This window comes from Clarias gariepinus, chromosome 5 (genome assembly GCF_024256425.1).
Source record: "Clarias gariepinus isolate MV-2021 ecotype Netherlands chromosome 5, CGAR_prim_01v2, whole genome shotgun sequence".
Classification (NCBI taxonomy): domain Eukaryota; kingdom Metazoa; phylum Chordata; class Actinopteri; order Siluriformes; family Clariidae; genus Clarias; species Clarias gariepinus.
The window spans coordinates 16,369,559-16,395,402 of NC_071104.1; the positions used below are offsets into that span (position 1 = coordinate 16,369,559).

General features: G+C 38.5%; 1 protein-coding gene across 2 annotated transcripts in view; it reads right to left on the reverse strand.

The window, feature by feature from the left end:
- clybl (citrate lyase beta like) overlaps positions 1-25,390 on the reverse strand; it is a 73,720-nt gene extending 48,330 nt beyond the window's left edge. The window contains exons 1-2 of one of the 2 annotated variants that reach the window (XM_053495754.1): positions 25,343-25,370; positions 3,916-3,989 (exon numbers count right to left, since the gene is read on the reverse strand). In XM_053495754.1, coding sequence (XP_053351729.1) covers positions 3,916-3,977 — 62 coding nt within the window. In that variant the 5' untranslated portion in view covers positions 3,978-3,989; positions 25,343-25,370. Of the gene's footprint in view, positions 1-3,915; positions 3,990-25,342 lie in introns of both variants that reach the window. The other variant, XM_053495755.1, reaches the window with a different exon arrangement.
- Positions 25,391-25,844: the final 454 nt, after the last annotated feature.

The window sequence follows — 25,844 nt, forward strand, 5'->3', positions numbered from 1 at the left end:
TTGCAAGTGTTTTTGTACAAAAGGTACTGAACACCTACTGGCATGAAAAAATTTGTTGGGAGAGTGAGTGTCAAGTGGAAGCTAGCCATATAGAACACTGCTTACTGACAGATAAACAGAAATAATTAAACAGAACGAAATGGAGAAGGTGGGGGAGGGAGAAATATTTAACCGAACTAGACAGAAATGTTACAGCAGGTGACCTTAATAAAGTCTCAGGTAGGCAGCAAATGCCTGATCTAAATAAGAGGTCTCTCTTTAATAAGCGAACAGGGACCAGTCATGGTTTCCCGACACATTATAAGCCCAGGAAGGAAAATAAAAAAGCCTTGGGTTTCTGGCATTCTTAAACAAACTGCTAATGACCTGAGGGCAGATCTGGCCATTTACAGCACCAGGTGGGTCTCAGCATTTCTCCTACATAAGCATTTCCACCAGACATGTTGTAGTAGTAATAATAATAATAATATTAGAAGCTCATCATAAGGGGATTGTTAATCATACAATACAGATGTGCAATTCACTAGTGAATCTTCATCAGGACAGCTGCAGAAATGTTTATTATGGGATGGATCAGACATCACAAATGACTTGGCATTAAAAAAAATTATTTGAAATAAAAGGAGTCTCAATCTATTGCCTAGTAATCTCAAAGCTTGAATGACCTTTATATAGCATTTTATTCCCGCCAGAGTGAGTGAGTGAGTGAGACACCCTGCAGAGACAGTAGTAGCTGTAGAGCAGTCGTGGCTGCCCCACCTCCTCCAGCTTGGCCCAAATCCTTTAATTAATACTGGCTTAGGGCCGATTGCTCCTGACACTACAGGGAGTTTCCTGAGGCCCAACCTACCCTGCCCCACAACACGGGCACTAAATCTACCTACCTGCACTCAAGCGCACACACGCACGCACACACACACCCACACGCGCACACACTCTCACTCTTGTTTAAAGGCGAGAATTAAATTCTTCCCTGTGCTTCCACCATGCTTTGGTCTTGGAATGCCCTTTGGAACATTTGGGGCAAAACACAAAATGTATTGACGTCACATCCGTTTCATTCTTAAATTCAGTCTCAGTCAAAAAAAAAATTATATATAAATAAAAGTACACAACTGGCCGTTAAATGGAATGAATTTATCTTTTAAAAATCACACAAAAAAGGAAGCTTCACACCCTTACCTACAGCATCTTAAATGAACATCATAAACATTATACAGAATAACACCAGATGATTTATTTATTTTTTTTTAGTCTAAGCCACTTCCAAATTTGCGTTGTGGGAATTCGCTCAGGAACTTTGTGGTAGTAGCCAACCTTAATAACTACCATCTATCACAAGTGCATTTGACCCAGGGCAATGTGAGGTGAGCTGTGGTGAGGTAAGTACAGGATGAAGCACAGCAGTGCAGGACGCGCCACATAGAGCGAACACATGTGTCACACAACCAGTGCAGCGCATGTGTCATTCCAACATGCAGCCTATGCATTAAATAGCATGCATGCATCCTGCCACCGAGGTCTGAAACTTTTCTTTTTTTGTATATGAAATTTGAACGTTTGTTTTGAATTATTACTATTTTGATTACACCTGAGCCTGAATCACATGCAGAACTAGATATATTTTTTCCATGTAGCTCTCGACGGTAAAGGCTGTGCTACTGGTAAGTGTGGATACATGAATAAGTTCCTCTATGTTTAATTAAGACTCAGCCTCTGGTCCGATTTGAAATTAAAATTTATAATCAATCTAGACAAACATAAACAGACAGAGAGAAACAGAGAAAAGCATGGTGAGCAAGCGGGGGGGGGGGTGTACATGAGGTGGGGAGGGCAGCTTGTTTGTTTGTGTGCCTCTGGCTAATAAATTGAGTAAAGTGCCAAGTGGATGCAAATAGCAGGACTAACACCTACAGACGGTGAAGTGTAAATCTCAGAGTATCTGTGGAAACCGAGCGGAAATCTAACAGCCCTGGGTCAGCGTTTATACAATCTCACCCAAATCGTACCCAAACATATCTTTAAAATGAACTTTTAATAGGTTAACTAAAGCCAACAGTACACACCATAATCAGGTGCAGTTGTCATTTCATATAGATAACCAGGCCTTACAAACTATAAAAAAATAATATATAAAAATATATATATAAATCTGTATATTTTGCATATAGAATAAAAGGAAAACTATTATTTTCAGTCATTCTAGAAAAGCATTATTTTAAAATTAGTGAATAATACGAACGGGAATCACTATGGACCAGCTGATACAATATTATTACTCTACCTAGATGCTGAGTAAATTTGTATTGTAATAAACAATAATAATAAATTAACAATCCTGATTCTATACCCCATTTTTTCAGATTATGTTACAAATTTAATATTTTACATTTATTAAACATTTGAGTTCAAAGCTAGATTTATCTTGTTCCACATTACTGCCATATAGCTTCATATTTGTATTGTTTCATATTCTGTTTTTTGTTGCTGGTTGCTAGCACAAGGTTACGCGTGCTCCACTGCCTTGTCTAACTAAACTATGAATAAGAAGCCCAGATAACTGGTGCCATCATTTTTACATCTAAACAAGGTTAGAAAATATTTTGATCTTACAATTTTGCTCCTACAGTGAATCGATGAAGCCTGCTAATGTGGGAATAGTTTATAGCACCACAGTAGGATTGAATAGAAAAATATTTATTCATTTATTTATCTTCTATACCACTTTATCCTGTGTACAGTGTTGCAGAGTGGCCTGGAGCCTATCCCTGCAGACTTAGAGCACAAGACAATGTACACCCTGGATAGGGTGACAATCCATAGCAGGATGCACACACACTACGGGCAATTAGGGAACATCAATTAACCTAATCTGCATGTCTTTGGACAGGGAGAACATGCACATAGATACGTGGTGGGAATCGAACCTTCAACCCTGGTAGTGCGAGGCCACAGTGCTAACCACTGCGCCACCATGCCACCCGCAATTACAAACATTTATAATAAAAAATAAGTTATTTCAAATAAGTCTTTGTATGATGTTATCTACACTAACTCACTCATTACCGCTTAATTAATGTATTTAGGGTTACGGGGACCTGGAGCCTATCCGAGGACACTTAGGGTACGAGGCAGGGTACACCCTGGACAGGGGCCAATCCATCGCAGGGCAATGTTATCTACAGTGATTTTCCAAATATGAATTAGACCCCGACTTTCTCTCTCTTACTGTAGCCTCCACTGTTCTAAAGTGACAGCTTTACCTCATTATGCAAAGTGGGCTGTGATCATCAGACTCTAGACAGATATAAATGTTTTACTTCATTTTAAGTGGTCTAAGTATTTTTGTGGTGAGTAATGCTAAACAACCCATGAGTTTAGCTGGACAATCATTCTCAATTTTATAAGGTTGCTATAGGTAAAATCTGGATAACCTTATAATTTGGCATTTATACATTTGACAAATTACCTATAAAACTAAGTTTAAGAACAGTTTATGGTTTACAGTTTACAGGTTTGTTTTTTTCACTGATATTAATACCAATCTTGATACTGAAATGAGTAACCGGCTTAGTACTACGCAGTGGCCGATGTCATGGAACATTTTGTTCAGCTCTGTTTAAACTGCTTGCTGCTATGTGCTGCTGTGTTGTGCTAGCAATGAACTCATGCTGAGTTTTGTTTAAGATGTTAAACAGGACTATATTTAATAGAGCACACAAGAGCAAACCGAGCAACATAAGCAATAATAGTTATTAAAAATGACTACACCTTGACTCATGTGTAGACCCTGGTGAGTCTGTAGGTCTCAGTGGCCACTGAACTAAATGGCAACACTTTCTATACATGCTTACATCACTGGTCCATGTTCACAAATATCTTAACATGCATGCATTACATGGAATTTATACTGACCTCTCTAGCTGATAGTGTTCTGCTTGTTCATGAGCAAGATCTCCATTCATCCTTACATCCATCCATTATTGATCCTAAAGGAAATTCAGACTCTCTGTTAAAGAAACTGTCTGCCCATAAGATATTTTATCAGGAATGGCAGGAAGTTGCAGTATTATCCCCTGTAGATTTTGTTTTTCTAAACAAAACAGCTTGAAGCCTGCATTAATTATGAAATATCACTACATCACCAGTATGTAATGTGCAACATACACTATGCTTGCTTCAGATAATATCGCAAGGTATCGGATGCATGAGTAGATGCAAGTTACCCGACACCAGTCTCTATACAAATCCATAAAAATAAAAATGTTTTTGGACTGTAGTATAGGGCCAACTTTCTAACTTGTATACTGTAAGGTAGCAGTATATATATATAAAGCCAATTACGCGGCAGCAGCACAAAGCTTAAAGTTACGCAGATCCACATCAAAAGCTTCAGTTAACTTTCATATCAATATATCAGAACAGGAAATAAGTGCCCTCAGGCCCTCTGGCCACAGGGCTCTTTTTGTTTTGTTTTTTTCTTTTTTGCACAATTCTGTGCATAAAAATCCCAAGAAATCAACGGTTTCTGAAATACTCAAACCAGCCCATCTGGAACCAACGACCATGCCATAGTTGAAGTCACAGAGATCACATTATTTGCCCCTTTTAATGCTTGATGTAAACATTATATGAACCTGTATCTGGATGGCATAATGCATTGTACTGCTGCTTATGATGGGCTGACTGGATAATCGCATAAATTAAAATGTATACCAGGGTTTCTATAAAAGTGGACAGTGACGGTACATGGAAAGCATGCAGACGGCTGCTTGCTTTCAAACATGGAAAAGTTAACTCATAAAAGTTCACAAGCTTTATGCTTGTTATGGAATATCATGCTGAATTATTGGCTCATAACTTTTAGGGTGTGATTGGTAAGGAACTACCATGTTGTCACTATCAGATATGATAATGTTTATGCTATAGATGTAGCACATCAAAAAAAGAGTTTTAAGCTGGCCAGTTTAATTCAGTCATTTTTTTATCCATATCCATAATCATGGTTAAGCTAAACAAACAAAGTACACGCGTGGAAAGTTCAAAGGTGGAAGAACAGGACTGCTTTAAAGCGTGGCATAGCATAGCAGGGCAAGTACCACCCAATATCGCCCTTCCTTCCCCATTCCATCCATTCAGCACATATTTTACCGTCTAGTCTGTGAAAACATGGAAAATCCACACTAACAACACACAGAGCAGCCTGAAATTGCAATGCTGTTCTCAGGAACCAGTAAAGGAACTGGTGTGATGTTCAAACAAGATTGAGAAGCCCAGTACCTTAATGTTTGTTAACCGAGTGGGAGTGGGTGTCCTTTCAGCTTACTGCCTTTCATAGTACAGACTCTGTGCGCAGAAACCGACCGGAATCGCCACTCGCAAACCAGCGGAAATCATTAGGCTATGTCCAGTACGATATTTCAAAGGTCTTCCTGTGCAGATAGGACGCTGTGCGCTAATGATGGAAACATCTTTCAGAGGTGCATGGGTCAGGCAGATGGCATGGGGGTGCTGCAGCTAGAAAAAAAAAATTTACAACCCCTAACCTATCCCTGGTGTCTGTTGATAACTTTTATCTGTGTGCTCGCTGAGCTTTTAACTGTTTTACAGAAAACACTGCTACAAATCACAGCTTAAGTTTACACTTCTTTTGTAGACCGTGTCTCATCAGTGACATTAGCAGGCTCTTTCTGCTGAGGAACTCTAACGAATACTGTCTGCTCCTGCTTAGCCCAACTTCGAAGAGGAGCAGAGAGATGGTTTTAATTTACACGGGTGTGAGGCTCTCCAAATCCCAGGCTTCAAGGCTTCCTTCCTCAGATCAGGAGGAATGCCATGTCTGGCTTTATGCACTGCTATAAGACTACAATAAAGAGAGGAAGAAAAGAGGGGAGGTGATGGGAGAAAAGGCTACTTTTTATAAGCTTTTACTTTTGTGTGGCCCCACATTCTCCTGATCTAAAGGAGGAATATAAGCCTAGAGATCAAAAGGGGGGAGAAGTGAGATGATTAAAAAAAGATTAGAAAGAGATTACACAATTTACAGTTTATGCATGAAATTCGGTTAAATAAAAACAAAGGAGCTGGCCATGCCCTGCTTTAGAATTCTGAGTACATATAAAACTAATAAGTGTAAAGTATGCCTTCTTTATAACCTCGTAGGCTTGTTTAAGCTCCAGTACATACACAAACAGAAAAAGGACAAAAACAAAAAACAGAAAATATTTTTCTCGTGTTTGCACACAAAACTGGAGACTATCGGAATATCTAAAATCACAAAAGTGAATTTTTTCCATAATGGGTTCCATCTAAAGCAAAACTTTTGTCAGCTTTTCCATGATGACACTGTCGCGACCAGACCATACCATATTATCGTGATATTTAGGTGTTGATTCAAATTGCATTGTGATTGTTAGCATTGCGACTTTATAAATATTCCGATTCAGTAGAAATCTTACATTTTGTTACAATTCAAACGAACATCTCAAATAATTTGTCCATACCACACAAGATGCTGTGCTGTTAACTGTAGTGTGTGAATACTTTAGACTACACCTCAAATTTGATTATAGAGGAACAACATTATTACCACTCCAAATGCAGAAATGTATAAATGAAAAATTATTTTAAAAGAATCGAATTATATATATATATATATATATACATATACATATATATATATATATATATATACATATACATATATATATATATATATATATATATATATACATATACATATATATATATATATATATATATATATATATATATATACACATACCATATACCACCAATGATGCATACCCAGATTGGCCATTGCAGAAACATCCAGTAGAAGAATGGTGTTTCTCCTTGACGTACTTGGAGAACATGTTGCAAGACCAGTTCTGGTATCTGGTGGTGCCTCATCCCTTTACGATGTCACTTTATGTAAGCTTATCCTTTCGTTTTATATCATTTCGTCATTTACCTATATTGCAACATGTTTTAAATCCCAATCCCACCTTTATAGGAAAGACCACCAAGAACAGTGAAAGAGCAAACTGAAAGGCAAGCTCAGCACACCCTGTATCAAGTATGCAGTGGTTAGATCTCTAGAACAAGAACTCCCTTCCCCAATCATGGCTGTATCCTGTATTTTCCAATTATCACCTTTTAAATGCCAGCTGGGTGCATTCCAAACCATCGGGAGGCAATTCCATTTGCACTGCTCTGAGACAAAGTCATGCTCAAGTACTTTCATGGTAAAGTTCATTACAAGTAGAGAGACCCCATCGCTGTTTTCATTATTTAGGGGAACGGGGCATGCTCAGCTTTCTGAACCCAGGCCTGCGCGCTGACTTTAGCTGTACCCTTTCAGGAAATCACACAAAATTAGACTCCACATAAGAGACATATTGTGCACAGAAAACTTTTTCTAGTCTTTTGTTAATAAACTGTATATAATAGCTGAATTGCCATTATCAAAGAATCAAATTAATTATGTTCTGATATCCATTTTCCCCCCTCTCAGTGTCCGATGTATTATACTCATTCATATCCTGGGCAATCAAAAGTCTGTCTTGTCCTTTTTTTTTTTTTGGTAAGCATTCTAAAAAAAAAAACAGCATTATATTGTCAGACCCTATTTGTGGTGCTGACTTTGAAAATGAGGCCCAGGCAGCTCAGGGTTCGTCTGCTATCTAGTGAAACTCAGCGTTTGATTCCTCTTCCCTCCCATGCTGCCTCTGTACTGCATATAGGAGCATTTAGCTGTGAATTAATTTTCATGTTTAGAAATACCCTGCTGTGTCTCGATTCAGCTGGTGCATTAAAAAAAAAAAAAAAAAAAAAAATCGGCAACACTACATATGGTCTGATTGGCCTTGTGGGTATTTTCACAGCGCTGTGGCTACGGCGGGGTGTACGCTTCCAAAAGCGGGAAAAAAGGAAGGAGGGTGGGATACGACGGAAAGAAAAAGAAAAGAAAGTCAATGGGGACACAAAGACAGCAACACGACAAGTCTAGGGTAACATAATGCTACATCAAACACAGTGCCACATGACACAGTGTTAAAAATACCAACAAGACCATGATGGCAAGCTCTTCCTCAAGAGAGATAACTATCTAAATAATGAGAGTGTTGTACGAATAAAAATGGGGGGTGGAAGACTGGTGAAAGGAGGAATAAAAAGCATTGAGTCTAAGCTTTTTTTTTTTTTTTTGCCCCACTCATGCCTCCTGATCCAGTGTGTGTGTGTGTGTGTGTGTGTGTGTGTGTTTTTGGTGGTGGGTGTTGAAGGCCTCGGGGACATGCACCTACCTCCACGCCAGCAGCCTCTTAATGTGCTGTGTCTAATGCACCTATTTAGGGTTTGGTGTGGACGAGCGCACTGTCTTTTTCGAAGGGGGGCTTGAAGCAGAAAGCGTGGCTATCACCTATCCCAACAGCTGGGGCCCAGAAGGGTAAACAAAAGCCGTCAGGAAGTAGCGCATGGTTGCAGCTGGGCCTAAAAGGCATGGCGATGTGTGTGTCAGTGGGCAGCCTACTACAGCCGGACTACCAGTGGAGCAGCATCCATGTCCGTCTCTCAGATGAACCATGCAGAACAGCGCATAACATAGCCCAGACGAGAAAATATGAAATTTAAAACATAAATACTCAGAATATTATCAAAATGTAAGGAATGAGCCATGAGCTTTTTGTGCAGCCTACAGCATAGCATAAAAAATTATGCTGTTGTGCCTTCTCATATTCCATGTCCAGTCGCCTTAATTTGCAATCTATTGATGGATCCGTTGTCGAATGAACAGATCAAAGCCGTGCCAAACGGGTTTGGGGGTTTGCAGTGGAAGAGACAGAACAGGCGCTTAAAAGGCTCTGCCTCCAAAGGATTTGGTCCCATTCCTGTGCCGTCACTTTTAAATGACCTGGTTTATGACTCGCTCGACTTCATAATTACAGTCCTTTATGCTGACTGCATTAAAAATAGGCACTTCCAGAACCTGTTTGCCGGACGGCAGTGGAAGGTTAAACCTTTTAGAGGCCTTTTTGGCGAAAAAAATATATTCCTTCCTTGCCCTTCCGAATAGCATAAGTACAGAAAACAGCCTCTGGCAATTTCAGAAAGCAACCTTCTCCAATTCAACTGTGTTTCACAATAAGGGGAAGTGTCATAAAAATCCTTGCGGTTCAATTGCAAGGTATGAACAAAATAAAACATGTCACCAAAATAGGGCTATTTTAGCTGACACACTGGATTTTATAAGTGCATTGATAAAGTTTATTCCATCTCTGAATAAGTAAATAAACCAAGACTGCTAAAATCATCCGTTTTGTATTCTCATAAAAGCAAAAATATGAAAAAAATGGTTTCATTAGCTCAGCTATTTGTTGGCACTATTTACTTATTAGTTTATAAGTAACAACTTAAAAAAAATGTTATCTGATCTAAACACCACTTCCAAATTTGCACTGGTGACGAACTTTAAAATGCTTCTCAACAATCAGCTCAGTGTCTGCTGCATGTATTTAACTACAAATTACACTTTACCCACCCTAAACCTCTAGGTTTCCTTAATCTACTGTTATATCTAGAAGTACACAATGTGCATAGCTTAGTGCAGTCAATCCATCGTTGGATAAATATATTGCTCTCCCTGAATTTTTTCCACTGTTCTCCTATTAGCATTTCACACCATTACTTGTCATTTATGATATCTTCAGCTTGGAGCGACAGTCTTCTGAGAACTTTAGCGTCTCTGTCATTTCTACTGCCCCTTGGCTATTTGCACCGTCAGCAATCTGGCCAAGGATGGTGTCTAGCACTGCTGGGAGGTTTCCAGTGGACAGGCTGAGCTCTCTTACAACTTCTAACTACATTTTAGTAGGCAAGGTGGCTTCTGCAAAGCCTTCAGGCTAAAGCATGTGTGGATTGACATACTAATTTCGATCAGTGTACAAGGTATAAGACAGCTTTATTTTTCACAAACTTCCTGAATTGACTTGTGGGGGGAAAAAAACTACTATATTCGTGCAATTGACAAGCATGTTAAAAAAAAAAGACAAAAAAATTTATCTAATTTATTTTATAATTTATTAAAGTGATGAGCCTTGTTTTCTTATATTTTGGAATTCAATAATCCAGAGTATACAGTAAGTTGCTAGCATAATACCACCTACCGTATGGCATAAATGTAAATGGTATGATGTATAAATATCATTGCAGGGTGTCCTGAGCGTCATTACGGCTTATAGAGTGGTGCGTCATGGCAAACATATATCAGGCTTCCTCTAATACCAGGAAAGATGTCAAATAACAAAAATTTTAAATCATATTCAGCAGAAAAGGAGTACCACAGGGGACCGTCCTCGCCCCTTTCCTGTTCAATCAATACACCTCAGGCATTACATATTTAGAGCATCACTGAGACCAAGGAGATGGTTATTGACTTACATCAATCCAGGTCTCTCCTGTTACCTGTTTCCATTAAGGAAGTGGATGTTTAGAAGGTAAGGTCATACTGATATTTGAGGCTACAGCTAGATGACAAACTGGACTGGTCAGTAAACACAAGGTCAGAGCCAGCTGTTCTTCCTGAGGAGACTAGGATCTTTCAACATCTGTTATAAGCTCCTGCTGATGTTTTATCAATCGGTCATCACCAGTGTGCTTTTCTGCCGTGGTACTATGCTGGGAAGGTAGCCACAAATGCCTTGTGTTTGGACAACATGGTCAGGAGAGCTGGTTTGGAGCTGTACGCTCTCTGGGAAGAAGTGGAGAGGAAGACACTAACCAAAATGCTGTCCACCATGGCCAACCCCAACCACCCACTGTACATAGTTTTCGGCAAACAGAAGAGTGTGTTGAGTGGAAGACTTCTGTCGCAGAGCTGCTCAACTTATGAAATCCTTTGTCCCCAGAGCCATGAGGCTCTTTAAACCCGCGCTACAAGGGAATGGGAATGGGGACTGGGAGATCTAGGCTAAGGCTCATCTGCTATATACACTCACCTAAGGGATTATTAGGAACACCATACTAATACAGTGTTTGACCCCCTTTCGCCTTCAGAACTGCCTTAATTCTACTTGGCATTGATTCAACAAGGTGCTGAAAGCATTCTTTAGAAATGTTGGCCCATATTGATAGGATAGCATCTTGCAGTTGATGGAGATTTGTGGAACGCCATCCAGGGCACGAAGCTCCCGTTCCACCACATCCCAAAGATGCTCTATTGGGTTGAGATCTGGTGACTGTGGGGGCTATTTTAGTACAGTGAACTCATTGTCATGTTCAGGAAATCAATTTAAAACGATTCAAGCTTTGTGACATGGTGCATTATCCTGCTGGAAGTAGCCATCAGAGGATGGGTACATGGCCGTCATAAAGGGATGGACATGGTCAGAAACAATGCTCAGGTAGCCCATGGCATTTAAACGATGCCTAATTGGCACTAAGGGGCCTAAAGTCTGCCAAGAAAACATCCCCCACACCATTATACCACCACTATCACTCTTACTATTGCATATTTTGCCATTACACACAGATTCAGTTTCATTGTCACTTTCATACTGCTCTTTGCACAATTACTTGGTTATTTGCACAATTTGCCACACATAAAATTGCACATCAAGGCTGCACTGCAATTAACTTCATTTATCTTATTTTATATTTTTCACTTGTGATTTAAATGCCATATTTATATGCTCCTTATATCATATTTTGTTGTTATTATAAGTGCACTAGTTACTTCCGGGTAGTTCCTTACATTTCCTAGTGTATACTGACTATATGTAAGACACAGTGTGCAATCCCATCCATAACCAGTCTCTGCGTTACTGTCTCCATTACTGCTGGATATCTGGAATTTCCCTTCAGATCAAAAAATATATTATAGTCTATAAATGTTTGGTTTATTATTTGTTCAAAGAAGCATAATAATTACAATGTAGAACAGGGATATTCTTTAAACTTTTATTCTTAAAATTATTAATTTTATTTTTTTCCCCTGATTTTTATTTAATCGTGGCCAATTCCTCCCCATCACTAGGAGGCTCCCACATTAAGGCTACTACTACCACTCAGTCAGGAGGGCCGAAGACTATCCAGCCAGACGACCGCATCTTTTCGAACTGTTCACAACACACTCATAACACACTCGGAGGACAGCGCTATCTGCTCTTTCCACAAATTTTTACCTAGACCAAATCACTAACGATTTTAGAAAACAAATAACCACTAGCTTCCTGTTTAGTTCTTTAACTGCCAAAATTTTGCTGGACAGAGTAAAAAATGCTGTAAACACACAGCAACAAAAAAAAATGGTTAAGCGACCTAACACATATAGTAACTGTTATCAGTGGCTTTTTACACAAAAATGGGATCATTATAACATAAAAACTGAGCGACATGGCCAAGTGGGTGTCACCAAGCGGTCAGTACAGAGATTAAGGGAAACTGTGTAAGAGGCACTTCTCAGCACAGGGTCAGGCCTTGGCTAGAGACTCTGGCCCTAAAACCACACAGCACTCTCAGAACACACTAATGATCTTATGATTCCAATATTGTTCAAACCAAGCCTGTCTACCTGTCTACTGATCAGCTGCATTTTAAGGATGGGCAATAGGACAATATACATTTACAGCATTTGGCAGACACCCTCATGCAGACCGACATGTATTTTTACTAATTATACATCTGAGCTAGTTAAGGGATAAGGGCTTTGCTCAATTAGGTGGTAGTGGGGTTCGAGCCTGGGACCTTTCAGACCGTAGTCCAATGCCTTAACCAATGTACTGTATACTGCATCAATATACTTTATTAATCTGGTTGAATGCAGATTCATTGATTTTTACATTTTGCTCCATTTTTAATCAAAAGTTAACAGGTTTGTATATTAATATTTTTTTTCCTTTAAAGTGCATTAAATGAACTTTAAACATTACAGCAGTAACTATTTTAATTATTTATTTTTTAATGAAACAATACTGTTTTATAAAATATACATTTTATTTTAATACAAAAGATTGTAAGATAGCTTGTGGGAAAAAAATGTTAGGTTAACTAGGTTAAAACTGTTACTAAGAATAGATGGATGGATGAATGGTTTTAAATAAACTGTATAGTATTAAGTCTTTCCATGGCAATTAGTTCTGCTTATTCTCTCACCCACTATAGCCACTATGCTTTCATTAGAAGTGTAACACAGAAACATTATCTGTACCCAACACTAAGGCCCAAATATCCCTATTTGCATTTAGAGTTAAAAGCAAAGTGTACATGGCCTAAACCAATTTTTTTTTTGTGTGTGTGTGTATTTTTTTTTTTTTATTGTGGGGTAAGGGTGTTGAGCCAGAGGTAGAAAGCCCAGCACTGACAGCATGGTCTAGGAATTCTCGTTGTAAGGAGGACTAGATGAACATTGTGCGTGCACATTAATGACTGTTTGTCCTGCTTTATATCCGACTGCTCTCTTAAATCCTTATGAAAGTAAAAAGTAAAAAATAAAAACTTCTGCTCATGTAACTTTTTTTGTTCTGCTTTGAGTATTAGCCAGATGCCCCTTATCCATCGTGCCAATCCAGCCCAAAAGCAGGTAGTGCCCCACCTATTCATATCATCTGTCTTTGATTCTGTTTAAAACACGTCTATTTATTACAATTATTGCAATTGTGTTTATTTACATCCTTCTCATTTATATAGCAAGAGTACAATTTAATTTCCTAAACATAATCTACCTGGAATTGTGTTTTTCCTGGTTTAACAGTAAGCACTTAAACCCAGCATCTTTTCTTTCTCTGTGGTTAGAAAACAGCTTGGTAGGAAGAAAAAAAACTCCTGCTGAATTTGTGATTGTGGTAAGGATAACCGGCTATTAGATTTATTTTAAATCTAAAAGCTACTGCATCTTTAAACTGTCTCTTTTCACTGAGGTTCTTGTGGTGCCTTTTTATATGAGCTGCTCTCAACCAATGCGACTGGAAAAACAAGTTAAATGTTGCCCTACTGGTGACTTTAAAGATGATGGAGGATTTTTGTATTCAGTGCTAGACAACGAGCGAGGCAAAGAAAAATTAAACCAAAAATACAAGCAATTCTGTTTTATTTCCTGACCTCTGCTAGGATGCATGTAGATATAATTATTTGATCTAGTTTTCTTTAACAATTTTAACAGAAATAAGGGGAAGTACTATAGAAACAGAAATTCAAAACATTGCTTTACATTCTTCACCATCATCATCATCTTTTCACACTGTGCCAAAGTTATGACACTGGATAGATATAATCATTTCATGTAATAATAGTCAATCATACTCACAGTACCATTTTCATTAAAATAATACACATTCATGAGGATTTCCATTCTATTAAAACTCATGTTACTCATATGCAACTAGAGTATTTAAAAGGATCGGAATAGCAAAGTCAGTTCTTTTGATTTTAGTGTACAATGAGGAAAACTGTCCATGAGATCAAAAGCTGAATGATCTAATATTCCCTACTAACTGTTTAGTACATTGCAGACCTCTGGTGGCAGACCTCTTGATTTTATAGGCAAGCAAAAATATCTGAACAGACACCATCATTCATTTATCTTTAAACCACATCTCCTGTACAGGGGAGCCTTTAAGCACAGGGCGGGGTACACCCTGGACAGGGTGCCAACCCATCACAGGGCACACACACAACGGACAATTTGGGAACGTAATTAACCTAACCAGCACGTCTTCAGACTGTGAGAAGAAACCGTAGCACCTGGAGGAAATTCGCCCAGCGCAGAGACAACATGCAAACTCCACGCAGAGAGACCCAAGGAGGGAATCGAACTCTCGACTCTAGAGGTGCGTGGCCACAATGTTAACCATAATGCCACCGTGATGCCACAGACATCACCAATATATATGAAAAAGCTCTTAACATTTGGTTGCAAATCCCTTCTCTGCAAAAACCGCATCAAGCCAGTGATCTATTGACATCATCAAACTGTGTTGTTTTGCTGCATAATAAAGCTCCTTCCAACTAGATTGGATAGCAGGTCAAATGTATATAAAGACATTATACATTCTGCTGCTACCATGAGTTACATCATCAATAAAGAAGAGCGAGTCTGTTCCAGAAACAGACATTTAATCTCAAGCCATGACGTTACCTCCACTGTACCTCTATTAATCAGTGGATTGTAATGCCTTTACCCTGCCCTGTGGTTGTTGCTGGTGTTGTTTCTTTCATTAACTGCTGCAGTTTTCCATGGCCAACATGTTCGATGTCTGGTTGTTAGTACACCAGTGGGTTCTTCTCTTTTAGGACATTCCAAAATTGTTGTACTGCCCATGCTCAATGCCTGTGCAACTGCTCTGCTTGATCTTCCATCAGCATTAAAATGGCTTGCTTTTCTCGCATCAGCAGCAGTTATCCAGAGTGACATTTTTCTTTAATTATACACCTGAGCAGTTGAGGGTTAAGGGCCCAACAGTGGCAACTTGATGGTGGTGGGGTTTTTAACCTGGCACCTTCCAATCAATAGTCCCATGTCTAAAACACTACACCTGTCCCAACTCATGCAGATTTCACAGGTGAAACCCAATGCTCAAACCAAGAGTAAATCAATTAATCTAAAAGAGCACATCTGGCCACAAGAATGCCACATTCTCAGATAGTTTGATTTCTTAAAAAAAATTTAAACAAGAGGTTCCATGTTCCAAGTTATTTAACAGCTCTAGATATGAAATATCAGTAAAGGAAAACAGAAATTTTAATGCATAGTCTCCTAATCATCTTACATTTACATTTACATTTAGTCATTTGGCAGACGCTCTTATCCAGAGCGACTTACATTTTTATCTCATTACACATCTGAGCAGTTGAGGGTTAAGGGCCTTGCTCAAGGGCCCACCAGTGGCAACTTGGTGGTTGTGGGGTTTGAACCTGGGATCTTCCGAACCGTAGTCCAATGCCTTAACCACCGAGCTACCCCTGTGTATCTCAGTGTACTGAAAAAAAAAACCTGACCTTGCCATTCCACGGAGAGTGTACTCCTTTTTACTCAAATTTGTACAACGGTTTTCATCAGAGAACTTTAAAGCTGCTGATTGACTTTGTTCAGCCTACTTCGCGATATGCAAATTACACAGACATCTTGAAACATTAGTGGAATTCCCTGTTTAAGTCATTAAGGAAAATACGATCAAGAGAACTAGAATAGAAGGGTAATTAGCCATTGATTGGCATCGGAGAAAAGAACCTGTTAAGGGAGAGGGATGCTTTAACAAAGCTGTGAGCTTTGATGAGCGTCCTGCCCTTAACCGCATCCGATGAGTAAGGCTATCCACCCCCACATTTACAGCTGACCTGCTCTTTTCCTGTAAATAAGTGACGTGTCCTTAATGGTGCCCAGACCCAGGCATGGGAAAAGGTTTCCAGCCTCATCAGTCCTTCCTTATAACAAAAGCGCCACATTTCATTGCACCTCCATGAACAAAGGGGCTTGGCTCGGTTTCAATACGGAAATAAATTGAAGAGAATGGTAGCCTCGGGGACGCTCGCCTCACAAGCGACCCTTAAACCTAGGGTAAACCATCGTGGCGTCAAAACAAAGATTAGCTCCTCCTTTTACACTCCAGAAAAGTGTTTTCAGTTTGCAGGGAAAAAGTGGCTGTCATAAAGCGAGGGCTAGGAAACAGGATAAGCACTCGAGCCAAAGCTATAAAACGCTCACTGGGAACTTGAAAGCCACGCAAGCAAAGTTGAGGACCGCCATCTGGAAATGATAAACAAACAAAAACTAGCCAAACAAACATTATGTGTAGGGGGAAAATAAAGAACCTAAAGCCATTATTGTAACCAACTTGTGGGCTGACTAACGTGGAAAGACACGTGCATCATGATGATTAACGATGTGGACACACGTGTGTGTGTGTGTGTGTGTGTGTGTGTGTGTGTGTGTGTGCGCACACACACGAACATCACAAAACAATTATTTACCTCCAAGACAGGTGTGTGCATGTTTGTGTGTGTGTGTGTCGGTGTGTGTGTGTGTGTGTGTGTGTGTGTGTGTGTGTGTGTGTGTGTGTGTGTGTGTGCGTGTGTGTGTGGGGCAGGACCACAGCCTGGTTCTAATGAGCTGCAGCACTACTCAGTGACGTGACCAGAGGCCCATCACACACCCCATTAAGGGGACAAAGCAAACAGCCTTTGCACGGCAGCTCGGCTTCCACTTCAAACGCCTGCATCCAGTCACCGCATGCGTGCACGAAGACACAACATACTCGCCGACAAGGCATCCACAACGAGGTGTGGTCATCATGAGTTAGCCAGTCTGAGGGAATCCATGTAAGATATAAGAAAGACAGTGGGCCTTGTTTATATTTAGGAAACGATTACAAATATTCTGTGCTAATTTATCTCTGGTAACCTTGAGCATTGAACAAAAATAAATAAAGAAAGAAAGAAAGAAAGAAAGAAAGAAAGAAAGAAAGAAAAAGAAAGAAAGAAAGAAAGAATGAAAGAAAAATTAGGGACTTATGTTATGGTACGACACAACAAGGTTCCATACGGACTGCCTGCTAGAAAGAAGCTAAACAAGACTTCAAAGTCTTTATAAAACTGAACACAAGTCATAAAACAAAGTAACTGGTTATCAACATGTGTGTGAACTAAGTACATCGGTTTTGGCTACGGCTTTTACATCAGGTTTCCAAAAATTAAGCAATTCCAGTGGTCTAAGAAGGCACAGGCTTGTTTTCGGTCAGTGGTTTAACGTAATATCCCATAAACGTTTTACTCGCTTAACACAGAACAACGACTGCGTGTCTGAAATATAAAATAAATACTACGCATAAAATCATAAAACGCCTCAGAAAAACTAATACACCATTAAAAATAATTGTTTAGGAGTTTATAAAATGAACCTCAAATCACTCATTCACTTATTATTAAATACACAATATTCCTGTTGCTCCAGGAGTTGGGATTTAGCTTTAGCTTTACCCGATGTTCAGCAAGTGCAAAGTTCACCACAGTACACAGTAACATGACAAATCATTTATAATGTTGCCAAGAAAGGTTTTCAAACTCTGAAACACTCCACACCTGCTACCACATATCCGGGTTCTCCATAGAAATCTCTCAAAGGGTCGATGAGATATTGAGAAATCCTGCAACCAAACGCAGGGTTTAAAGAAGGTACAAGTCATGATAGACAGCTCGTTCTATTGTTCATGGTCGAGTGCAGTTTCCCCCTCCCCTTGAAATGCTCATTTCCAAAACTAATGAGAACCAGTGAAACGTCCTCACCGGGACATCAGTGAGTGGGACCCAACCTCAGGGCTCTACTCTCTCTATTTACATGTGTGGCACCATGGGAAATCTACTCCCACTATTATTACTCGACTTATTGCTTCTGTTCTTTACTTATTTAATTTTTTTTCATGCAGTCATAAAAGGAGGGATATCATATGATTGCTTGTTGTGATGCAACTCCTAATTGTACTGTAAGTCCTATTTACTCTGGTATTTTATTTAGACAACGGTTCATATTTGGTTGAGGCTTGAATTGCAGTAGAGACTTTTTTTTACCTGGAACACACAGGCAATATTAAATTTTAAAGTAAATAAGGATCTGCAGGGATATCAGGTTATTTATGTTTTTTTTTTTTTTTTGGAGGAAATGATTTAAGACGTTTTAATTGAAAACCTGAATAATTAACCTCACATTAATTACTGTTTAGTTCTTTAATACTCATAACCTTTTAATGAACAGTCTGTTTTGAGCATGCGTTAGAAATGTTTCATTAGTCCAACATCTCTAAAATATGCAACAGAAATAAAGCTACTTAAGCCACTTGAGAAAGTGAATTATATATTTAAACCCCATCTACTTGATGTTAAAGTCTGGGTTTAATTTCCTTGACTGTACACTCAGCCCAGCAGAACATTGTGCACACTGACCCCAAGAGGATTTAAGGTGAATTACTACCACCTGAACCTTGAGTGAATTGCTTCAAGAGTCACCAGCGCACTGAATGCATGAGACAAGGTAATGTTTCTAGGAGATTCACTAAGATTCACATGATGAATGAAATAGAGAAAGCTTTACTTTAAGCTTATAATATGTAGTTTTACCAACATAACTTGGCTGAACACAGCATGCAGAGTTGCATCATAGTCGTCTGGCTGACAGCCTGACCAAATCATTTTAGAGTCCTAAACTCCTACACAATCAATCATTTGTTAATCTTCACAACATTGGTCTTCTGCAAACAAGCATTCTACCATAGCAAACCGTAGCTTTTCATCATGTTTCTGTCAGAATTCTGACAGAGGATCCAACAAAATGTCTTTTTATATATTGTAATGATAAATGGCTCACATTTACACGAGACATCACAGGTTCATCAGTTGGTTTTACTGTTTGACAAAACAAGCTACAATTCTAACTGCAGCGATTTAATTATGCTACAGTATATATGCCAATAACAGTCCGAATCAAAAGACTGCGCTATAGTGAATAAGTGGGAGAATACTGGAAAATTGTGGGAGAATACTACTGTTAGTTAAGATAAGAAGATGCAATAATTTCAATACATATTTAATAGTTTAAAATTATTTATTAAACATCCAATTATTGCTCTTACATTAATCATGATTATTATTATTAAGGATATATTTGTGGATTATATGAGAGTAATTTTTTGTAATTTTAAATATTTTTGTTCATTGTTCATTATTATTATTATTATTATTATTATTATTATTATTATACAGTAAGCTTTGGCTTGAGTGAAAGCTTACCTCAAGAATTTATGTAAACCATTAGAATGTGCAAAAACTTCAAGTACTATCATTAATCGGTCCACGATCATTTATGATTGTGATGACAACTATATTTAAACAAACTGGAGTGCAGTTCAACATATTCCCCGTCACCTTCTAATCCCGATACTGTTTATTTAATCTGGTTCAATGCTCGTTGGAACTCAGAGGCCCAGCTTTGGTCAAAGGTCTGCTTTTTGAACAAGATTCTCTTGTTGCATTGTTCACACATTCCTAGCAGACCATGTTTATACAGATGCAATTCTGAGGCCTATCTGAGGTGCCGCTCTCTGGCCGAGATCCTGTGTTGATCAAAGTGTTTAATGCAAGAGCTGAGGCACTTGTTTGGGTCAGTGTTTTTGTCTGTGGGGACCTAAAGCACAAATGCCCATCTGCTGGCCGTATGGACCTTCCTAGCTTCGTCCAGGACAAGAGTGTCTGCCACCCCTCCCCATTCAGTTTATTCAGCTGGACCCCAATCCTGTTACCAAGTCTTTGTTTTCCCACAGAAACATGTGTTAGCTTAATGCTCTGTAACAAATTTTAAATGCTAGCTTAGCAGGGTCAACAACAGGTAATAGACCGGTTTATTGATGAACTGTTCTGAAAGGAGAGCCAGAGAACTTTATTTAATTATCTTTTTTTAAAAGGTTATTGTTGACCTTGCACTCACTGTAATGCTTTTTTAGTGTTTAACCAAACGCATATACAAATCATACGAACCTCTTTATTTACTAATATCCAACACACTTTAGGTAGGGGAATTAGCAGCTGTTATTTGGTACTAATCTGCCCGCACCCTTCCCTTGGCATACGTCTTCTTCTGCTGCACCGTTAAAGTAGTGGTTCACGTACATTTATCCATTTGAGTGCAAAAATCTTTTTTTTTTCTTTGCTATTTTGCTAACTGCCCTAACACTTAATGTAACGTTTGTTTAAAGTGGGCCTAAGTTGCTTACTTCCCTAAATGGATTAGGGCCCCACACATTCACACACACACACAGACACAGCACCGCTGTGAACACCAGCACCCATCAACGTGGAAATGATTTGTCAACACAAGACTATTTGCTCAGGACTCAATTGTTTTTTTAGGGGATTCCAGACACAACATCTGCGGCATGAATGGATCAGCAAGTTTGAAGTATTTATCATTTTCAGTTACATTTCATATTTGTTCCACAGATATCAAACATTTGAACTTTTTATTTTTTATTTTAATCTGTTCATAATAAAGCTTACAGCACATACCGAGTGTGGTCTGGATTTGTTTTAGAGCTTTACTAAGTCGGAATGAAAAAAAAGTTAATTATTGGCGTTTATAGTGCTTGGCATGAGGTACTCTGAAACATTGTACAGCCTACAAAACTCCTGTTTATGATGCACTGTCAGTCTGCAGGCTGCATAAAACAGATTATGGCTTATCCAGATATACCCCTAACAGAAGGGTGCATAAGAATCTATTAAATTTCACTTACCCCCTGAATAGTTTGTAAACCGAGGCTATTTGAAATCCACCTTTGATTTATTCCTAATGCCTCTCCAAAACTGCTTCCTATTTCCCTTTGCACAGTTGCTTTTAATTGAAGAAGTTATAGTAGCACATTACATTTCAAGGTTTTATAACCTGTGCTATTAAGCCTTGGCAGGCCTCAAAAGAGGAAGCTGCCCATTAACTTATAGGGTCTAGGCCTTGGCAGTGTAATTGAAAAGCTCTAGGCCACTTTCATCACTTGTCGACTTCATAGCACCAGTCAATGTTTCCTTTCGGATGCTGCGGCATCTTTGACAAGTGGGTGTTGGTGACATAACACAGCGTGCTGCCTTGCCAGTGGCGACTTGTTTTACATAAACCATGCACGCTTACATTGCCTGGAACAGAGTACAGCCTGAGCATTTAGCCTGGTGTGCACTCAACTCTTAATTGACTTTACCTCACATTATCTGCAGGGAAACACAGATTCATTAGACAAATTGTAAACTGACAAGCTTTTTTTAAATTGAAAAAAAAAAAAAAAAAAACTAAATGTTTGTTAATTAGTTCACGTGCGCACCCTTAGAATGAGCAAACTATTTCATCTTCCTGGAATAAAATGAGGAACTGGTGGCTTTAATTAATAGAGCTAAACACATCCTCATGGCAGCGCCTGAGAGCACCTCAGGCACTAAAACTGTCACTGTATGCACCTTGTGCTCACACGCAAGCTGCAAATATGACGATGCCTGGCATGACAGTCCCGTCACACACTGTAGATGAGCTGTGCCATCAGAACAGCGCCTCTGGAAATTCATCTGCCTTGAATTTAACCCACCTGGCACCATGTTCTGATGACCAATATGGACAGATTACTAGGACCCTAAACTATGCCTTGGTTGTAATTGACATTTAAACTGTTTGAAGTTCCTTGTTAAAGTCTCTGAAGATGAATCAGGTGCAGATGTAACTTGCCATCCTAACAAAGTACAGTATTGGCTAATTAAGGTCCGGTTGTTTACTTCCCCAAAATGACTAGCCTGACTCCACCACCATCCCTTTCTCGCTCTCTCTCTCTTTCTCTCTCTCTGTCTTGTTTTTGTCTTTGTTTCATCTATTTTGTGTAAAAGAAACTGCTGGAAAAACAAAACAAAACAATGGTTTTAAACACCACCAAAATTAATGGCTTTGTCTAAATGTCTCAGAAATGCAAGATGAAAGTTATGAATTTATCCTTTTATCCAATTCATCTTTTCAGGCAAAAAAGCCCCAATGCTACAATTAGTTAGTTTATAATTAAACATCTCACATGCAGACAGTTCAGTGCTTTGTGAGAAATTATAGTCTACCTAATGTTAAATTCAATTTTACAGTATTAAAATACATTCCCATGCCCATTCCCTGCCTCCTAATTTAATACTGCTGGGTGTAAGATTTTGAAATTTCACCCTCACTGGCAGAAAAGTGCTATTTCAAGCTATTTGGAGAAACACATTCCACAATTTGAGCTCTACTATGCCCCAATACATGGATGTGATCCAAGAATTTGTACCTCCAATGATACAATTATCTTCTTGCCTTTCTGCATTATTGGAATAAGCAAAAATAATAAAAGAAAAATGTTGGTATGAATGTAAAAGTCACAGTTACAAGAGGGGAAAAAGCAAAAACACCAGGTGGAAAAAGCTAAATCTCTCTTTACATGGTCCTGTGTAGACTTGTGTCTATCTGCATAGGAGGTGGCTCTATGTATCTCGTATGCCGACAGAAGTAAAATAACCTGTTATTGCTATGCAAAATAACGTGCAGTGCAGAGGTCACAGCTATTATCCGTCACCTCTGGTCACTTTTATTGTGTGTTTTCTTTTCCCGGTTTGGGTTCTCCGTATATGTTGTTGCCTATACTGTTCTGATCTCCATTCTGTCGAAAACTTTATTTATAATAGATGAATTTTTATAATGTATTTATAATAGATAAAACACTGAGCAAAGGAAACTGCACAGCAATGTATAATTATAGACCAAGAATCTCATACACTATTCAATGACAATAAATTAAAGTTTATGGAAAATCTTATAAAGTCAGACAACTGAGGAACAATTTTAAACCTGTACTTTATAAATTTTGAATCCATATAATTTACCATTTAAGCAAAATAAAGTGGCAGCATTAGAGCTAAGTTTATTTACAACAAATTATTATTATTATTATTATTATTATTATTATTGTAACAACAAGAACCCTTGGCACTACATTAAGCTGCCCATACTTGAAAACAGAAATCGAAACGTATACTGTTCTATCCAGTAGCAACCAGGGTTGCTCAATGTATAATCTATTAATTGAGAAAGTGCAAGGTCACTGTGGGTGTGTTGATAAATCACAGCACCACCATGTTCCACCAAACATATGCAATTCTGGCAAAAAAAAAAGAAAAAAAAAAGAAATATATATATATATATATATATATACACACACACATAGGCCAGTCATTCACAGTGTCTAACGAGGGGTTCATTAATGCAGTTTTTTTTGTGACAATGTTTATAACAGCCTATAGATAAATCCAGTATATCGTTTTAAAGTACATGCTGTACAGATTTACACCTGCAAAGTTGACCGTAGAAAAAAAATACTTCAACTGCATGTAACCTGTAATTTAATTATTGTAGAAATATAAGTGCAAATAAGCATATTTTAATAGTGTCTACATTGCAAATCCCATAGTAAATGCAACATTAAAATTCTTTGTAATATAATGCATAATTAATCCCAAAATTATTCTTTAAATGGTCAAGCCTAAGGAGAAAGCTGATATCAATCCAACATTAGTTTTGTGTGGCTGTTTTGTCCCCTTCTAATACAACATTGTGCCAAAGCTAACACTGGCATTGGTGCACTTTTCATAACAAAAATGCTGAAGATTGGCAAATGGACTTAATAGTAACTGCCAGTCTGTTGGACCTGATGCAGACTCAGGTTTGGCACGAATTGGTACAACTGGCAATACTGAATATCTGTTGGCCCATCAAACGAAATGGCGGATGTGACAAAACATTTATGAAATCAAATAAATAAACTATTATTAAAGGTGATACAACCTTGTAGTAGGTAATACTCAGGTTACAAATGTCCCTCATAATCATGATCAGCCTAAAAAAATAACGGTTTATGATAATTATAATAATGATAATATACTTATTATTAGAGTATATATATTATATATTATTATTATTATTATTACTACTACTACTACTAATAATAATAATGTTATTACTATTATAAAAGAAGGCCCTTCACATACACTGTGACATCATATGCCCTAATAATAATAAATTAGGAGAAAAATTTCGCTGGCACAGATATAACATATGATGATATATTAGACAATACAAATATGATAATACATTTGCGCTGATGTTAAAAGGGACACGTGCATGAGAACCTCGCGTGACCGCTAGCGCATGCTGAGACATTTACGAGCGTTATGGTGTTTTACGTTTGCGATCACATTTATCAGGTTATTTTTATTTTATTTTGATAACGGAATTAGTCTTATTTCAGCATTTATGCACTGAAATATGTTTAATTCAAAAAAGAATGTATATAAATGTCAAACATAAACAAATAAACCAAAATACAGCAGCAGTTTAACAAAATCTATGAAAAGCGAGGATTTGGCAACACCGCCGCCTGCGCGGACATTCGCCTGATTCAACACACACACACACACACACACACAGGGAAGCAGTTGCTGCAGCTGCGCGTGCTGGCTGAAAGCACGGCAATCGAGACTGCATTAGAATGAACAATGTATTTAATCTGTTTCATAATCAAGCCGTTTTGTCTTTGAGATAAATTATTCTCAATCATTCAAACATAAATCTCAATGTCGTGTCACTGCGCTGAGAATTTCACCTTGCCTCCCGAGTATTTATGTTGTTTAATATTGTTTATGTTATCTTTGCAACCTGTATTTAGCGCATGTCAGAAAACTGTCATATATTTTAATCAGATACAAACAAGTGTCATGAAGAATAGAGTAATATCTGGCGAGGCATTTTAAAACTTACTGAGCAGACTCCCTCCTGTAAACCCGAGCTATGCGGAGCGCCATGTTTACGGCGTCATATCAAAACGCATTGCTATTGGCTGGGGGCTGCGCCTCCTCGCGCGTCTGAAGACTTGTGATTGGTCGAATGAGAAGTGGGCGTGGCGAGCGGACCTCGCTTGGTAATTTAAAGTTGTACCACAGGCAGCAAATGCTCAATAATTATGTTGAACTTCTGGTTATTCTTACTTACTCACTCACTCTTGGTCTATACCGCGGTATTCTTTATACAAGAGCCTATCCTAGAAGACCTAGAAGACACACCCCGAATGGGTTGCAGATTTATACACACGCTCACACAGTCATTCACACACTCATTCATACACTATGGGCAATTTGGGAACGCCAATTAGCCCCTATTCATGTCTTTGGGATGAAACCAGAGTACCAGAAGGAATCCCACCAAGAGAACATGCAAACTCCACGCACACAGTCCCGAGGCGAGTATCAAACCAGGGCCTTGG